Source organism: Staurois parvus, unplaced genomic scaffold, assembly GCF_062004578.1.
Source record: "Staurois parvus isolate SC_StPar_1 unplaced genomic scaffold, SC_StPar_1.0 ptg000748l, whole genome shotgun sequence".
NCBI classification, from domain to species: domain Eukaryota; kingdom Metazoa; phylum Chordata; class Amphibia; order Anura; family Ranidae; genus Staurois; species Staurois parvus.
In genome coordinates, this window is record NW_028318544.1 from 641418 (window position 1) to 656205 (window position 14788).

General features: G+C 39.4%; 1 protein-coding gene across 1 annotated transcript in view; it reads left to right on the forward strand.

The window, feature by feature from the left end:
- The window catches only part of LOC149445037 (vexin-like), a 33460-nt gene extending 19662 nt beyond the window's left edge, over positions 1-13798 (forward strand). Inside the window, exons 3-7 of the mRNA XM_089654254.1 lie at positions 2849-2904; positions 5715-5862; positions 6625-6689; positions 10422-10513; positions 13065-13798. Coding sequence (XP_089510380.1) covers positions 2849-2904; positions 5715-5862; positions 6625-6689; positions 10422-10513; positions 13065-13248 — 545 coding nt within the window. The 3' untranslated portion in view covers positions 13249-13798. The remainder of the gene's footprint in view (positions 1-2848; positions 2905-5714; positions 5863-6624; positions 6690-10421; positions 10514-13064) is intronic.
- Positions 13799-14788: the final 990 nt, after the last annotated feature.

The following is a 14788-nucleotide window of genomic DNA, read 5'->3' on the forward strand; positions in this document are numbered from 1 at the left end:
ATGTTGCGCACTGTGGACAAAGGCAAATCTAGTTCTCTGGAGATGGACTTGTAACCTTGAGATTGTTGATATTTTGCCACAATTTTGGTTCTCAGGTCCTCAGACAGTTCTCGTCTCCTCTTTCTGTTGTCCATGCTTAGTGTGGCACAGACAGACACACAATGCAAAGGTTAAGTGAACGTCTCTCCTTTTTATCTGCTTTCAGGTGTGATTTCTATATTGCCCACACCTGTTACTTGCCCCAGGTGAGTTTACAGGAGCATCACATGCTTGTAACATTCTTATTTATCCGCAGTTGTGAAAGGGTGCCAATACTTTTGTCCAGCCCATTTTTGGAGGTTTGTGTGACATTATGTCGAATTTGCTTTCTTTCCTCCCTTTTTTTGTTTTGTCCCAATACACACAAAGGGAATAAACATGTGTATAGCAAAACATGTGTTAATGCAATACGTTTCGTGAGAAATACATGATTTCCTGGAGAAATATCAAGGGTGCCAACAATTTCGGCCATGACTGTATCTGTATCAATAACGAAAAACAAAATGTGAAACTTTTTTATCAGATGAAAATTGTGAAGTGGATATACACAATGCTCAGAAGTCCATTACACCAAAAGTGTTCCAATATAATACACCAATGTATTTAAAATTTGGAAGTGCGGAAACAAAAGAGCACCTCAATAGTATGGACAGCTTCACCTCAAATCAGAAGCTCCCTCACCAAATAACGATGCCTTTCTTTAACGAGATCGGTATGTACTGCTTAACAGCAGATGGAAACCTTGTAGTCAAATCCTTCCTACTCACCTAGCTGCAGCACAGGCTAATAGGAAACTTACATAAACTTTAATAAATTAAAATTGCACTTACATACATGGTAGAAAAATGGCTTTAGACTTCAACAGCTGTGTAGACAATAATAGTGGCCACTGTAAAGTCTTGCTACTCTGGACTCTTGGCTGTCTCTCATCTTTCCTTTCACACTAGCAAACCGGACTGGTTTCACCCTAACGTGTTTCGTAAAGGACGACCTTCTCAATATATTTTTTCTGATTTTATCCTGAAACAAAGCCGTAGAAGCAGTAAGTCTCCCTACCTCTGCTTCTGCTTCAGTAAAAAGCAAAACTCCAGAACAGAACTGATACCCACTTGCATAGGAATAAGGAATAGGGGAGCAGAAGGAAGGTGCAAAATGGCAGCACGAGGCTGGAATGCCAATGCTCTTTAAATTCAAAAGCTGTGTGACTCCAATGGCTTTTGGGACCACCCGCACCACCTAGGCAACCACAGACTCCACATAGAAGCACTGACACCAGTCTCAACAGAGGCCACATAGAAGAACAGACCTACCTCACTGGTCACATCATAACTCAGGGATGTGCACATGCACCTACACACTTGCTTTGGTAACACTGAAGTTGGAGCCTGGAAAGTTGCATTAGAAGGTAAAAAGATAAGTAATGGAAAAGTAAAGGAAAAAAGGAGAGTTTGCCCAACAACAACAAATGAGCAATTTATGTCACTGATAACCCTGGAAGTTAGGGCACACCAATCCAACAGTTTTTACCAATCAACATGGGAGTCTTCAACCATGGAGAGGGTAAGCTAGGGTGGAATGTGGTAGGTAGTTCCTCTAGCAGTGATTCTGGAGTGAGGGCAGAAAAAGAACCCTGTGCTAGTGGTGTATTTTTAATAGTAAGGTTAATCCAATGCAGTTAAGGGGGCAAAGGTGATCCACAGGGGTTGATTTACTAAAACTGAAGAGTGCAAAATATGGTGCATCTCTGCACAGAAACCAATCAGTTTTATTGTCAAATCTCAATTGAACAAGATGAAATTAGAAGCTGATTGGCTACCACAACTCTACCACATTATGCACTTTCCAGTTTTAGTAAATCAACCCCACAGTATGCTGCCATGTGGAGTGCAGGGAAAATCGACTAGATCCATAGTACAGCCCCCACCCCCCTTGCACGTCATATCCCTCTCCTGTTCTGGGAGTTTCTAATTATTCTCTATTTTTACTTAACTCCTTCACCCCTCCCATCACCTCCCCATATAAACTTTTGAATGACCGTTCTGAATCTGCTTGGCCTGCTGATGTCACTTCTATGATGTCAGCACACTGCAACATTCTCATAACTTTTGGATGCCTAAACAAGGGGGATTAAAAGTTAAATAGCAAAGATAAAATATGTTAAATGCACATGAAAATATTTTTGTTGACAAAAATTATATGGTGACAGGGTCTCTTTAAGGCGATAATGTCTTTAGCAGCCTAAAATTGAAAAGTAAAAATGTTATATTTGAAGTATGATGTCATTGCCTGCATTGCAGATGCCTTGCAAAGAGGAAAATGATTCAAGCAAGAAAATGGAGCCAAAGTTCCCTAAACATGTATTAAGCAATGAAATAACTGTAGCTGGCATCATGCCTTTGTTTGTATAAAGGCCTCCTAGGCCTGAATCTAAGACAAAGTATTAGGAGGGGAGCAGCCTTGACATACAAGTATAAACCAATATCAATATTATAATATATATACAGTATATATATATATATATATATTTATTGAATTTATTCTACATTATGAATAAAACACATTTATTGTGTACAAGGTAGTAATAACTGGTTGGCAGCAAAGTCATATGGATTGCTCAATGAAAGTGATATGTTTTCATAATTGAAATCTGGCCTGCTTCATAGGATGTGGTTAGTGTACACAGAAATTATTATGCAAATTTTGTTACATGGTTGAGTTCTTACACGCTACAATTAGTTATACTAATGACATCATTTTGTAAAACAGGATACATCATATTTTAAGATGGTTTCTGTTCATTCCTTTACAGCTTATATCCGACCAAGAAGAAGAGCAGTGGGTGGTCAGAAGGCCACATTTAATAATGTAAGAACTTGTGAGTTTATTGATATATAATATATTTAATAATATTGTAAATACCTGTGCAGCCACCTTCAGCCTGGGTTCACACATCTGCGTTGTGGCATATTGCATGTGATTGAGACAGGAACCGCACTGCATTCCTGCATGAAAATCACATGTGAATTCTGTGCGGTGCGATTTGAGCCATACATTTTGTATTGCTCAAATTGCACCGCATGTGCACCAAAAAGGTGCAGGTCCCTTTTTTTTTGTCCTCACTAGAATGAGATCGTATTGGTATTCACACCCATGGGACCCGGTTCAGCACATTTCACTGCGTTTTGCAAACTGATTTTGGGGAGTTGTTAACATACACACCCGCAGTGGTTCGCATGAATGAGGTGTGCAGGGGTGGACTGACCATTTGGAAACGCGGGCACTGCCCAAGGGCCCAGGGTCAGGGGGCCCCATAAGATGCCTCTGGTACCTTTTTCATAGGCTTTTTTGAGTTTGGGCAAGGACACAGGGGCCCCATGATCCCCTATTGCCTGGGGGCCCCATGAGTTGTCAATCCGCCCCTGGAGGTGCGATTATGATACAGTGCGATATTTGCACAGAAACCGGTGCGAATTCCGCACCGCATCAGTGTGAACCCAGGCTCAAGCTGCTGATCTCTGATACCAGGGAATATTGGCTGATAAGAGTTAAAAGTGCCTGATCAGTTGAATTCTAAGTCCTTTTGCAAACTGGACGTTTTTACAGCGGCTGTTTTTGGCCTTTGACGTTGTTTTTTCTACAGCTAATAAACTCACCAGCATGTTATCCTATGTGTCCATGCACATAGATTGTAATCAACGTTTTTTGGCTGGGACGTTTTTTTGGCAGGAAAAAAACCCAGGACTAGTGGGTTTGTAGAGTTTCTTACCTGAAAAAATGCTCTAATGCTGAAAAATGCAGCAAACCACCGCAAACCGGCGTTTTTGGACATTTTTTGACCCCCCCAAATTTTTTCTTTAAAAAAACGCTATAAAACGCAAACGTGGGAAAACGCCGCTAAACGCAGCAAAACGCAGCTATACGCTAATGCAAAAATGCTGTAACTTTATTATTATTATTATACAGGATTTATATAGCGCCAACAGTTTGCTCAGCTAACGTTACACAGCTAACGTTACTAGCATTATCAAAACATCAAGTTTGCATGAGGACTAATGGTATTATTGCTAGAAATGGTATTATTGTTAGAATTTGTATTATGTACAGTATATGTAACTATCCATAGCTTTATTACTGCAGTATCATTGATTTTAACCACTATAAGACAAGGCCTTTTTCTTACACTTTTTGTTTACATTTAAAAACAGTATTTATTTTTGCTAGAAACCCCAAACATTATGAGATTGATTTACTAAGGCAAGTAGTATGCGCAGAGGCATCCCTAGGGTTGGTGTCACCCGGTACGGTAACACTTGGTGACACCCCCTCGGACGATCCCCGCAGAATGGATCAGATCTGCGGATTGAGCTTAATGGGTCGGACTCCGATCCATTATGCTCAATCCTCAGATCCGATCCATCCTGCGGGGATCGTTGGCTTTCTTTACAACTTACCTTTTCTTGGAGCGGGTCCGGTGTCACCCCGTATAGGTTGCACGCCGGCGATCCCTGCACTTGTAAAGAAAGCCGACGATCCCCGCATGATGGATCGGATCGATCCTGTGGGGATCGTCAGTTTTCTTTATAACTTATCTTTTCGTGGAGTGGGACCGGTGTCACCCGGTGCGGGCCGCACTCTCCGCACCTGCCTCAGGACGCCACTGTGCACTGTAAGTGCAGTTTCTCTAGATCTGAGGGGAAGCACTAAATGAGGGAAAGCTCTGCTGATTTCTATCATCCAATCATGTGCAAGCAAAGATGCAGTTTTTAAAAAAATTTCCTTGCATGTGATTGGGTATTGTTTGCTAAGCGAAGCTTTACCTCATTTACTAAGCTCTGGAGCAGTGCACATTTGCAATGATACTTTACATTTGTGTTCAAGCACTGGGGGACTGGGACGTTTTAATTTTTTCAATTATATTTATTTTATTTGAATTTTTTTATTTTTAAACTGTCTCTTTACACAAGTTTTTATCACTTTTATTGCTATCACAGTTAATGTAAATGCATTTCCTGCATTAAGGTAAAAATATTTTAAAACCAGCTGTGTTCCCCCACCTCCCTAAGGCCCCGTTCACACGGGGCAATTAGCTCCGTGCCTTGGGCAGGTCTGTCTTTTATTAACATGGGGATGCACAGGTTCGACATGCATCCTCGTGCCAGCATCCCATTTTAGTCTACCAGACAAGCGGCTGAATGGATGCACACAGGGTGAGTTCTGAGACTGGCACCTGCATGTCATATAGCAGCTGTGTCCCAATAGACTAAAATGGGATTTTGGTATGAGGATGCACATAGCACCCAGGCATTCCCAATTGATTTAGTGCTTTTCATGGCATCTCTTCTCTCCCTTCTCCCTCTACTCACAGGGACTGAGACAGAAGTGGGAGCTACTGGTTCCTGCTGCTGCTGCTCAATCAAATGTTGTGAGGAGGGTTCAGTGGGCAGGGCTAGGCAATGATGTGTGTTTCTATGGATGCACAAAGCCCAGCTTGGCATTGACTGTCATCAACTGTGTCGATGGAGGAATCAAGTGATTTTCTTTCCTGCAACCATGGGTAAATCAAGTAATCTATGGCTTGCCTTAGGTTTAGTGGTAATTCAGAACAGAGTACCTGCTCTGTTTCTTACTGTAGAATGGTTATCATATGCATACTTAGCTGGTTTTCTATCATACAGGTGACAGCTAGTCCTGGAGCCACAAATCATTGGACACAAAAATATCTGCCACAGCCGCCTGATCTGTTTCATGTCCTGTGCACTAGAGATGAAGTGTGGAAACTTCCTCCGCCACAACAATGCCGCCCTCGCCGATGTAATAGACAAAGTAAGGATGAATATATTTTTATTTGAACCATGCATTTGGAGTATTCATTGGATTTTAGGTATATTCCAGAATCACAATGATTTTGTTCTTGATTAAAGTGAAGAAGATGTAAGATTATTATTATCATTATTATTATTATTACAGCATTTATATGGTGTTAAAAGTTTGTGCAAAATGAAAATAGACAGTACACTTACAATACATTTCGATACAAGAAGAATCGCCTTGTTCGGTAGAGTTTATAATCTAAAGACATTCCTGACTTGTTTAAAAGATGAAAGTTCCAGAACTGTCATCCTTGTCAAAATCAAGAATTGTCAATGATTACTAAGGACAATTGTCAAGCCAGTGCACAGTAGATCACAGTCATCTGGCTGCCTGAACAAAAATTTAGACCATGCATTGTCTAGGCATTAGCAAGACCCCTATGTAAAAGATTTATTTTGTATACAAATATTACATACAGATTGTATGTAACCCTGTAACAGATCATTGTGTTTTCTAAAAAAAGAGAGCACAACAGAAGCTGTTGGCCTTCAGACCCTCTCTCTCTAAATTAAACGTCATAGAGCACCATTGGAACAGAAAAAGCTTGGGGGGGATGGCGTGTTAGTCCCTTTTCAGGCTCTTTCAATTTTGTGTATATTGAATAATTTATATTTACCAAAAATAATTATTCAAGAAAGAACATATAATCAAAGCACTATACATTCCCTTCAAAATACAGTAACATGAAACTCTGTTCTGCTTTGTACTTTACAGCAGGCGCTGAAGACATGAAAATACCAAAGTTTGCCACAAATCATCAGAATGTACAACACCAAAATGTAAGTATTTCTTGACAAAGCACATGTCGAGTATAAATTGATTTATAGTGCAAAGGTACTCTCAATGTCTTTTTCACCAGCTAAATACATTATTTGTCATACATAAAAATGTAACAAATGATAATAGATTCACAAAGGACTATGATCTAGCTAAAAAAACACAGCATTCGCCTTTTTTAATAACTTTCTCTGACCAAAACTTTGGAATTAACTCATTGTTTGATAAGGGTGGAGCAACTACTGATAAATACTCCACTGCAGTGTGGAAATTTCAGCTTGAGTTTTTGAGGTCTATGCACAATAGGATTCACAGTGAAGTAAGAGCCAGGAAAACTTAAAAAGGAACCTATGACTATTGGCTCAAAAGCAAACATTTTAAATGTTAACACATAAAATTTCATATTTACTTAAATGTAAGAAAAATATGTATTTTTAAAGCAAAAAAAAGATTCTGTACTTAAAAAAGAACCAAAGGAATATTTACCTCTCTTGCTGTCCATGTTGCAAACACAGGTTCCCTGGAGAAGTTCTTTCCAAAATAGACACTTTCAGCAGTGTTGATTTTCTCTGTCCTCTGCAATGCTCAGTGGTTCCTCCTGATGACCTCCATGTCACTCCTGTATCCTGTAATGACTTGAAGGTGGGCAGAGGAACTACTAAGCACTTCTGAAAATACCTATGATGTTTGTAAGTGAGAGAGAGTTGCTTTAACCTTCCTAGCGGTAATCCCAAGTGTTGCTCGGGGTTAATTTTCAGCACCAAAAGCGCTAACACCGAGCCACACTCAGGATTACACTGTAGTGTAATTTACCTTGTCCTGCGATCCCCCGATGTCCTCCCACTGTTTCCTCCCGCCGATGCCAGCATCCGTCTTCTGGGTTCCCTTCCCTGTGATCGCCGTAACGCAGGGGGGCGGAAGCGGTGGGAGATTCAAAAAAGTAAACAAAACATGACATACTCACAATACATTGTAATCTGTTAGGATTACATTACTGTATCAAACCATTTCTCCTCAGTTTTGTCCCTAGTGCTTTGTCCAGTGCCTTGCCTGTACTTTTGCCATTCTGCGTAGAAACTTGAGAACTTCCACGGCATCCAAAAAGTGTCCCTTTAGGTCAAAAGCAGTTTTAGACCAGCTAAAAAACAGCAATAGTGAATTAGAATTGAGCGATAATGATTCGTGGGGAAATTCGTCTTCAGACACTGAAAGTGACGACAGCAACGATTCTGCGACTGAGCTCAGTGATGGGCAAACTTGGTGCTCTATTGACTGTGGTACGGATCAGGCAGTGCCTGATTGTGATTTCAGACTTTTTGCAGTCCCATATTTCAAAATTTTTCATACCTGGGATGTTTACTAAACCAATATGCAGTGTCTAGTAATATTGCACCCTTGTTTGAACAAATTTCAGTGTTTTTGGTTTGATTACATTATTGAATTAAAGTGAATTAAATGTATTATTATTATTTTTTATAATTATTTATTACATTATAATTTATGATTTCGTGTTTCAAACTTTTTCATACCCAGGATGTTTACTAGACTCTTGTTTGGACAGATTTAAGTGAGCTATTCCTAAGAATTACAGGCCTACAATATAAAACAAGTTTCCATGCTAAACAATGTACTGCTTTGACATTCAAAAATATTGACATAATCAGACTGCAAGGGAGGTTAAAGTGACACTAAGCCATATCCTTATTCTACAAATATAATCCATAGATTTCCATTACTTAATGGCTCTGTAATATATTTTCCATGAGATTGTTTCTTACAGTCTTTTCTGCCTCCTTGTAAATTGCTCCATGAGCTCCCAAAACTCTTCTTTTTTCCCCTCACTTGCATTTGTTTAGTTAGTTGTGGCCATGTGTACTACTGTTGGCACAGTACAAATTCTATAGTCCATAATCCATCTCTGTAGGAGTGGCTGTGTTCCCACCTACAGTGGTAAATAGAGTTACCATTCTTTGCATCAAGGTAAAAAATGTCTGTGTGAAGTCCCCCCCCCCCATACCTGAGCTTGATCTTGATCCAGAGCTGTGCCCGAGAGCAGCAGCTCTCTTGGCTTTCTCTTTCCTCACTGGAGGTTGAGGTGGCAGGGGAGAGGCATTGACTCCTGCTGCTGTCAATCATAGCCAGTGAGGGGAAATGAGGACAGGACCGAGTGAAAAGAGATGAGGACAGGGCCAAGCCAGGGTTGGTTTGCTAAGGGGGATGGGGGGGGAGGGACGGTACCCGAGCACCAACAGGAGACCCCAGGAGAGGAAGATCAGGGCTGCTCTGTGGAAAACCATTCCACAGAGCAGGTAAGTGTGACATGTTTATGATTATTATTATTTTTATTTTTTTTGTTTTTATTTTCTTTAGAATCACTTTAAGAATACATACTTGAAAAATATGTATATATATATATTTTTTTATTTAAACCATTTTTTAATTCAATTCAATGTCGCATTAAAAAATATCCTAGATTGTAAGCTCCAAGGAGCAGGGCCCTCCTTTCCCTCTTGTATTGAACTGTATTGTTGCTGTATTGTCTCCAGTTCAATTGTAAAGCGCTGAGCAAACTGTTGGCACTATATAAATCCTGTATAATAATAATAATATAATAATAAAAGAGAAAAGATGTACAAAACCAATCTCCATTCCCTTTTATAGTTATACTTTGTTTATCAACCCATAACAACCAATACAACACCATTCCATGCAGATGTGACTTCAGAGTGAATTCTGATCAGTTACTATGGATTGCTGCCCTGCAGACGAGTGCCCATTCTTAAATGATGCTGATAATCTTACTGTAGTGCTACGTTTAACTGTTATTACTGGAAACTACTCTGCTGAAGTTGTTATTGTATCAAGTGGAACAGTAGCATCCACCTGCTGTCTCTAATGAAGCTGCAAGCCAATACATTTGAATGGATAATTATGCCCCAGCTGCATGGTATGGACTGAAATGACCGTAAATTGTATGTAACTCATAATAGCTATTATTGTCTTCACAGGAGAGACTGTTAAGAGAAATGCAAATCATAAAAAACAGTAATATCAGTTTAAAAAAAAATCAGCTAGCTTTTTTAGAATAATGTTCTTCATTATCACAAAAATAAGAAGCTTTAGGGGTTAAAAACAGGAACTAATTTTGAAAATAGCCCAAATTTCACAATAAAATATTACTATTATTATTGTTGTTGTTGTTTGTATTGCCCACAAAGGGAAAAGAAACCCTCAGTCATATTGAAATGATAAAATGATTAGTGCAGACAGAGGAGACTTTGTCATAATGATTGGGCTTCTGTGTGCAGATCTCCCGAAGCTCACTTGGGAATTACTGTGATTTATTACTATGCAAATGCTAACATTTTTTAAAAAGCACTTCTTCATATTGAATTGATGATTCCAAAGAAAGGAGAAAGCAATTAAATATATCTGTAGTATCTTTGCTTCTAAAATAAATAAAATTTTTATATAATAATATTATTATTATTATTATTATTGATTATTAATTGTAATAATATTAGTCATATTTAAATATTATTAATTACTAATATTAGTAATATCAATATTTATGTTAAAATTTTGATCTTGGAATCCTATAAAAAGGTGTGCAAGTCAGCAGTACAGTATACATTACACAAAATCTATAAATGTAATAAATCAAGTTTTTATCAGGACAATTACGCTTTCATATGTTACATGAAATTTATTTAGATTTACATCTTCTCATGCAGAAATCTCTTTCCTCGTCACCAATAGCCCAAAGCGTGAACAAGCAGATTAGCAGAATTTTGCCAGCAGACGACGTCACTCCTGCCACTGATGGGTAAGTCCCCTCCTCCACTCTGCAGCTCTTTGCCAGCAGCTGCCTCTTGTGTGACAATAGCTGTAGTGTGCAATTGAAGTGGGTCAGGTCCCTAATGTCCTCTGAACTTAAGAGAATAACAGGTGGCCTGGGTTAGGGGTCAACTATTCAGCATAAAACTCTGGCAACTACCAATGATCTCATTAGAAACTTCACAGAATTGAATCTAATCCTTAACATAGATAATATTTTTATTTTAGGTGTACTCCTATAACCATATGATTTAAAAATATATGCATAATCAAATAATTGCAGTTTTTTAATAAATGTCAGTTTTATATGCCTGAGTACTGCTTAATATTCTGAATTCAGTGATAAGAACATCAATTACCCTTACATGCACAGATTGGGTTAACTGACACCTCTCTTTCGGCAGCTGGTTCAGCCATTCTTAGTAATAGCCAGTCTTGAAAGATATGGATGTATGGTCTGGGTGCCCAACCTGCAGGGATGATATTGGAGGCCATATAAAAACAAAACATTAATTCAGTGGATTGGGATATTTAATAATTTGGTAGATACCTCTAAATTTGAATCAGCTCTTATGCGAGACAATTATTAGCAGTTGGTCTATTATTTACTTTATTTTTCTGATATACTGCATATCCTATGTATCAGGACCTTTATTCATGGGCAAAAGGAAGTGTAAAAAGTGCAATAACTGCTTAGAAGCAGTCAGAATTTGTTTTAGTGATCGGATATCCCTAAGCTGAAATCTGATTGGCAGTTGTTGGTTACTGTACTTTACAATGAGGACCCTAGTTTTGGTGGCCCTGGTGACTGTGAGGGATTTCCCCCACGTGGGAGGGATTTCCTCTTACTTCCCGTTGTGGGTATTGGACAGGAAATGAAGGGATCTCTCCCTGAAGGGACACAGATGGCAAAAAAACATGATAGGGGTTATAACCATCCTTTAACTTCTCCGTTCTAGAATTATTGCTCTCACAGAAATGCTTCCAGTAATATCTAACATGTGTGGTACTATTGCTGCTTACATGTACATACTGGATATACATGCACATTTGCATTATTGTTTATGTGTGGGTGGATGAGGGTGCTTTAAGAAAAATTTAATTATTGTTATTTATTTATTTTATTTACATTTTTTTTCATTCAACTTTATTGTTAAGAAGCCCCCTTGTGATAGCTTTGGGCAGGTGACAGGGACTCTTTATGGAGATATCAGGGGGCTAGTAGACCCCCGATGTCACAACTGCCATCCAAAACAACTAACCAAGCACAGATCGTGAATTACAGTTCTGAAACCGAACGTGACTAAACCCAAAACTCATTTGTCACAGAGGAGATAGGGGAAAGGATGTTCCACCATGTCTTCTGTGAGAAGTTGTCCCAACCACTTACCACTGTCCTGGGCTCCTCAGAGGCACAAGAGAGCTCGGGAACTACCGTGGGTGGTGGTGTGTGTGGAGGGGGGGGGGGCCTTCACGGCACTGTAATAGTGATCACAAAGACAAGGCCAAGATCAAGGTCTTGTGATGACCATGGTTGCTTGCAGTAAAACACTTGCTGGCATTACATTTTTATAATTACAAAAGTCAGCAAGTGGTTAAAGCAACCCTGTTGTTATGTTCATGAAATAGTAACAGACCCAGTGTGTAAAAGAAGAAAGTGTATTCTTAACTTTTCCAGTAGGCAGTGTGTAAAATTTGTGCTTACTTTAAGAGGTCCAGGTATCTTTGTTATATGACGTGTCTGGGTGTGTTGGATAGCCTGTTCCTTACTGAAGCAGTGACATTGTGGCTGTCCAGAAGAACCACAATGCCCAGCAATGGACACACCCAGAAGCATTAGATAGAAGCAGTGCCAAAAGCTATTAATGAGAGTCAAGATTTTACGTACCATACACTTATCTATCACCGTACTTTTCAAAATGGCGGGTTGGTGGCACTAGTATGCTGGAGTGCCGTTTTAAAGTAGTGCTCTATAAATTACTTGTCATTAAAAAACACAGATCAAAGGCAAAATGCACAGAGCCAATCAGAATTGCTATGTGCCTTATGATCAATGCGATGGTCTTTGCCTGCTCATTAACACTTTCATCTCCATCCTCCGCACTGTGTGTCACCTGTACATTAACCCCTTTGATTCCTCCCTCTGTGTATGACCTGTACTTTAATGATGTGTTGTATCTAGTGCACCATTACCAAGCTCTGTGTGTTAAGAAATACATATTTATTTTCACTAAAATTATATGAACAATGCATTATAACTAAGCTTTACTCATTTATTCATGCACAGTTAGACACTTATCTACATAGCAGAGATTATAATTTGGCACTTTAACCCAATCACCTAACAAAAGAAGAAAAAATCTAGCAGACCATATTAGGAATACAATGGCAGATGGAACTGGAAACAAAAGCATTAGAAATGGGACCTTTGTGTAGTGCAGCCGTCATGATGTAGATCTGTGTTTACCCACTTAAGTGAAGTTACTGGATGCAGTAGGAAGTGATTTGGCCACTCAGTTCTCCTCTCCATTCTGTTGCAGGTGCAATAATCACAGGCTTGTTCACACTGAAGAGGACGTTTGCTTTGAAAACGAGGCCAATTTATTACTGACTGCACACAGCACACCAAAAAAGTCCCCCAGCCTACTGCAAAAAATGGGTCTGAAACTCAGGAAGACTTCAGAATATATTGGTGCTTCAAACTGCGCTTTTGAGGAAGAATGAACAAAGCACTATGATGAGTACTCATTCAGACTATTGCTTGACGGTGATCAAATGTTTTATTATTTATTTTCCTACTAATGCACTCAAGCGACTCGGAGAAGTGTCCAGCCTACTGTTTTTGACCCCATTTGTGGACTATGCATACCAGGCAGCTTGTGGCTTTGACCACTTTGGAACTACAAAACCACTATGTACTGCTATCCTCTGTCTTGGCATTGTGTGTGACCAGTGAAGATGAAATTGGCACAACTGTATGCGAGCCATGGGCACTAAAGGGTGTTGCCTGCTTTTGTCCTAGACTTTCAGGTGGGTGAAATGGAATTTTAGGTTGTGGCCCAGAACAGAGGAACAGTCACAGGTTGATGAACCCAACTATATAAGGACTATATAAGAACTATGTAGGTTTAGAAACAACTGCTCATAATTTGGTGCCATCCACTAATCCATACTGCTTTTTCATGTTGAGTTCTGCTATGCTTTAAAGGGAAACTATAGTAAGCATGTTTGCTGTCCCACATTTACATGATTTTGCTGCAAAGCTCTTTTTGATTAACGAATTTTAACAGTCACGTGGAGAGTAAATTGTTTTTAGTGAATCTAATCCATCTGAGAGTTAAAGTGCCCACAGACTTTAGACGAGAGTCTTCCAATCCATCTAATGTATGGGGGTAGTGCATGACAGCTTTAAAAGAATATCCTAGAGGAACAAAGTGATTGGGCAGATTAGGAAATCTTGTCCAAATTCTTTTGTTTTCCATGGCACTAGGATGAATACGTCCTTCCTGCCTCCTCCATTTCCTTACACTAGAGCATTCATGGGCTAGAGTGTCTTGCTTATGAGACAGACTAGTTCAAGAGACATTGTACATGCATATCCAAGCATTCTAAGATCTGGCCATTCTTAGGGTTTGCTCACGCCAGAGGGTATATTTTAATTGGTATATTCTATACCATCTATTGAGTTTTTTAAGTACTTCATTTAGATACGCAGAACAAGGAGAGAAATCTCAACCAACACACGCCATGTAAGCCCACGTGTTTTAGGCCCAGGTGATAGCAACTTCAGCCTAACTCTATCCCATTCATGCCCTCTGACATGTTTTGCCTTTCCCCAGGCTTGGTCACTCCATTTAGATGATTTGGAGTGCAAAATAAGGGGCTCATTTATAAGAGAGAGCAGAAATTGCTATGCATTCTCCATTACCGTGCAGTGTTACTCTATGCCATGGTCTACATTTTATGTTCCATTCATAAAATGCAAGTTCTGAGCTTTGGTGTCCTCTAGAGCTCTCTGAGCTGTGTGGAGTGATTGAAGGAGAACCAAGCACATCACTTTGACAGACTGCAAGACTAGATTATCAGAGCTTTTTAAATGCTCAATTTTTTCTATCATGTTCTTGAATTTTTCCTGTAATGAAGAATGCTGCAGAATGAATAACAACACATCAGGGGGATTATTTAATTAACATTGGAGAGTGCAAAATCTGGTGCAGCTCTGCAGAGAACCCAATCAGCTTCCAGGTTCTTTAATTGGCAAAGC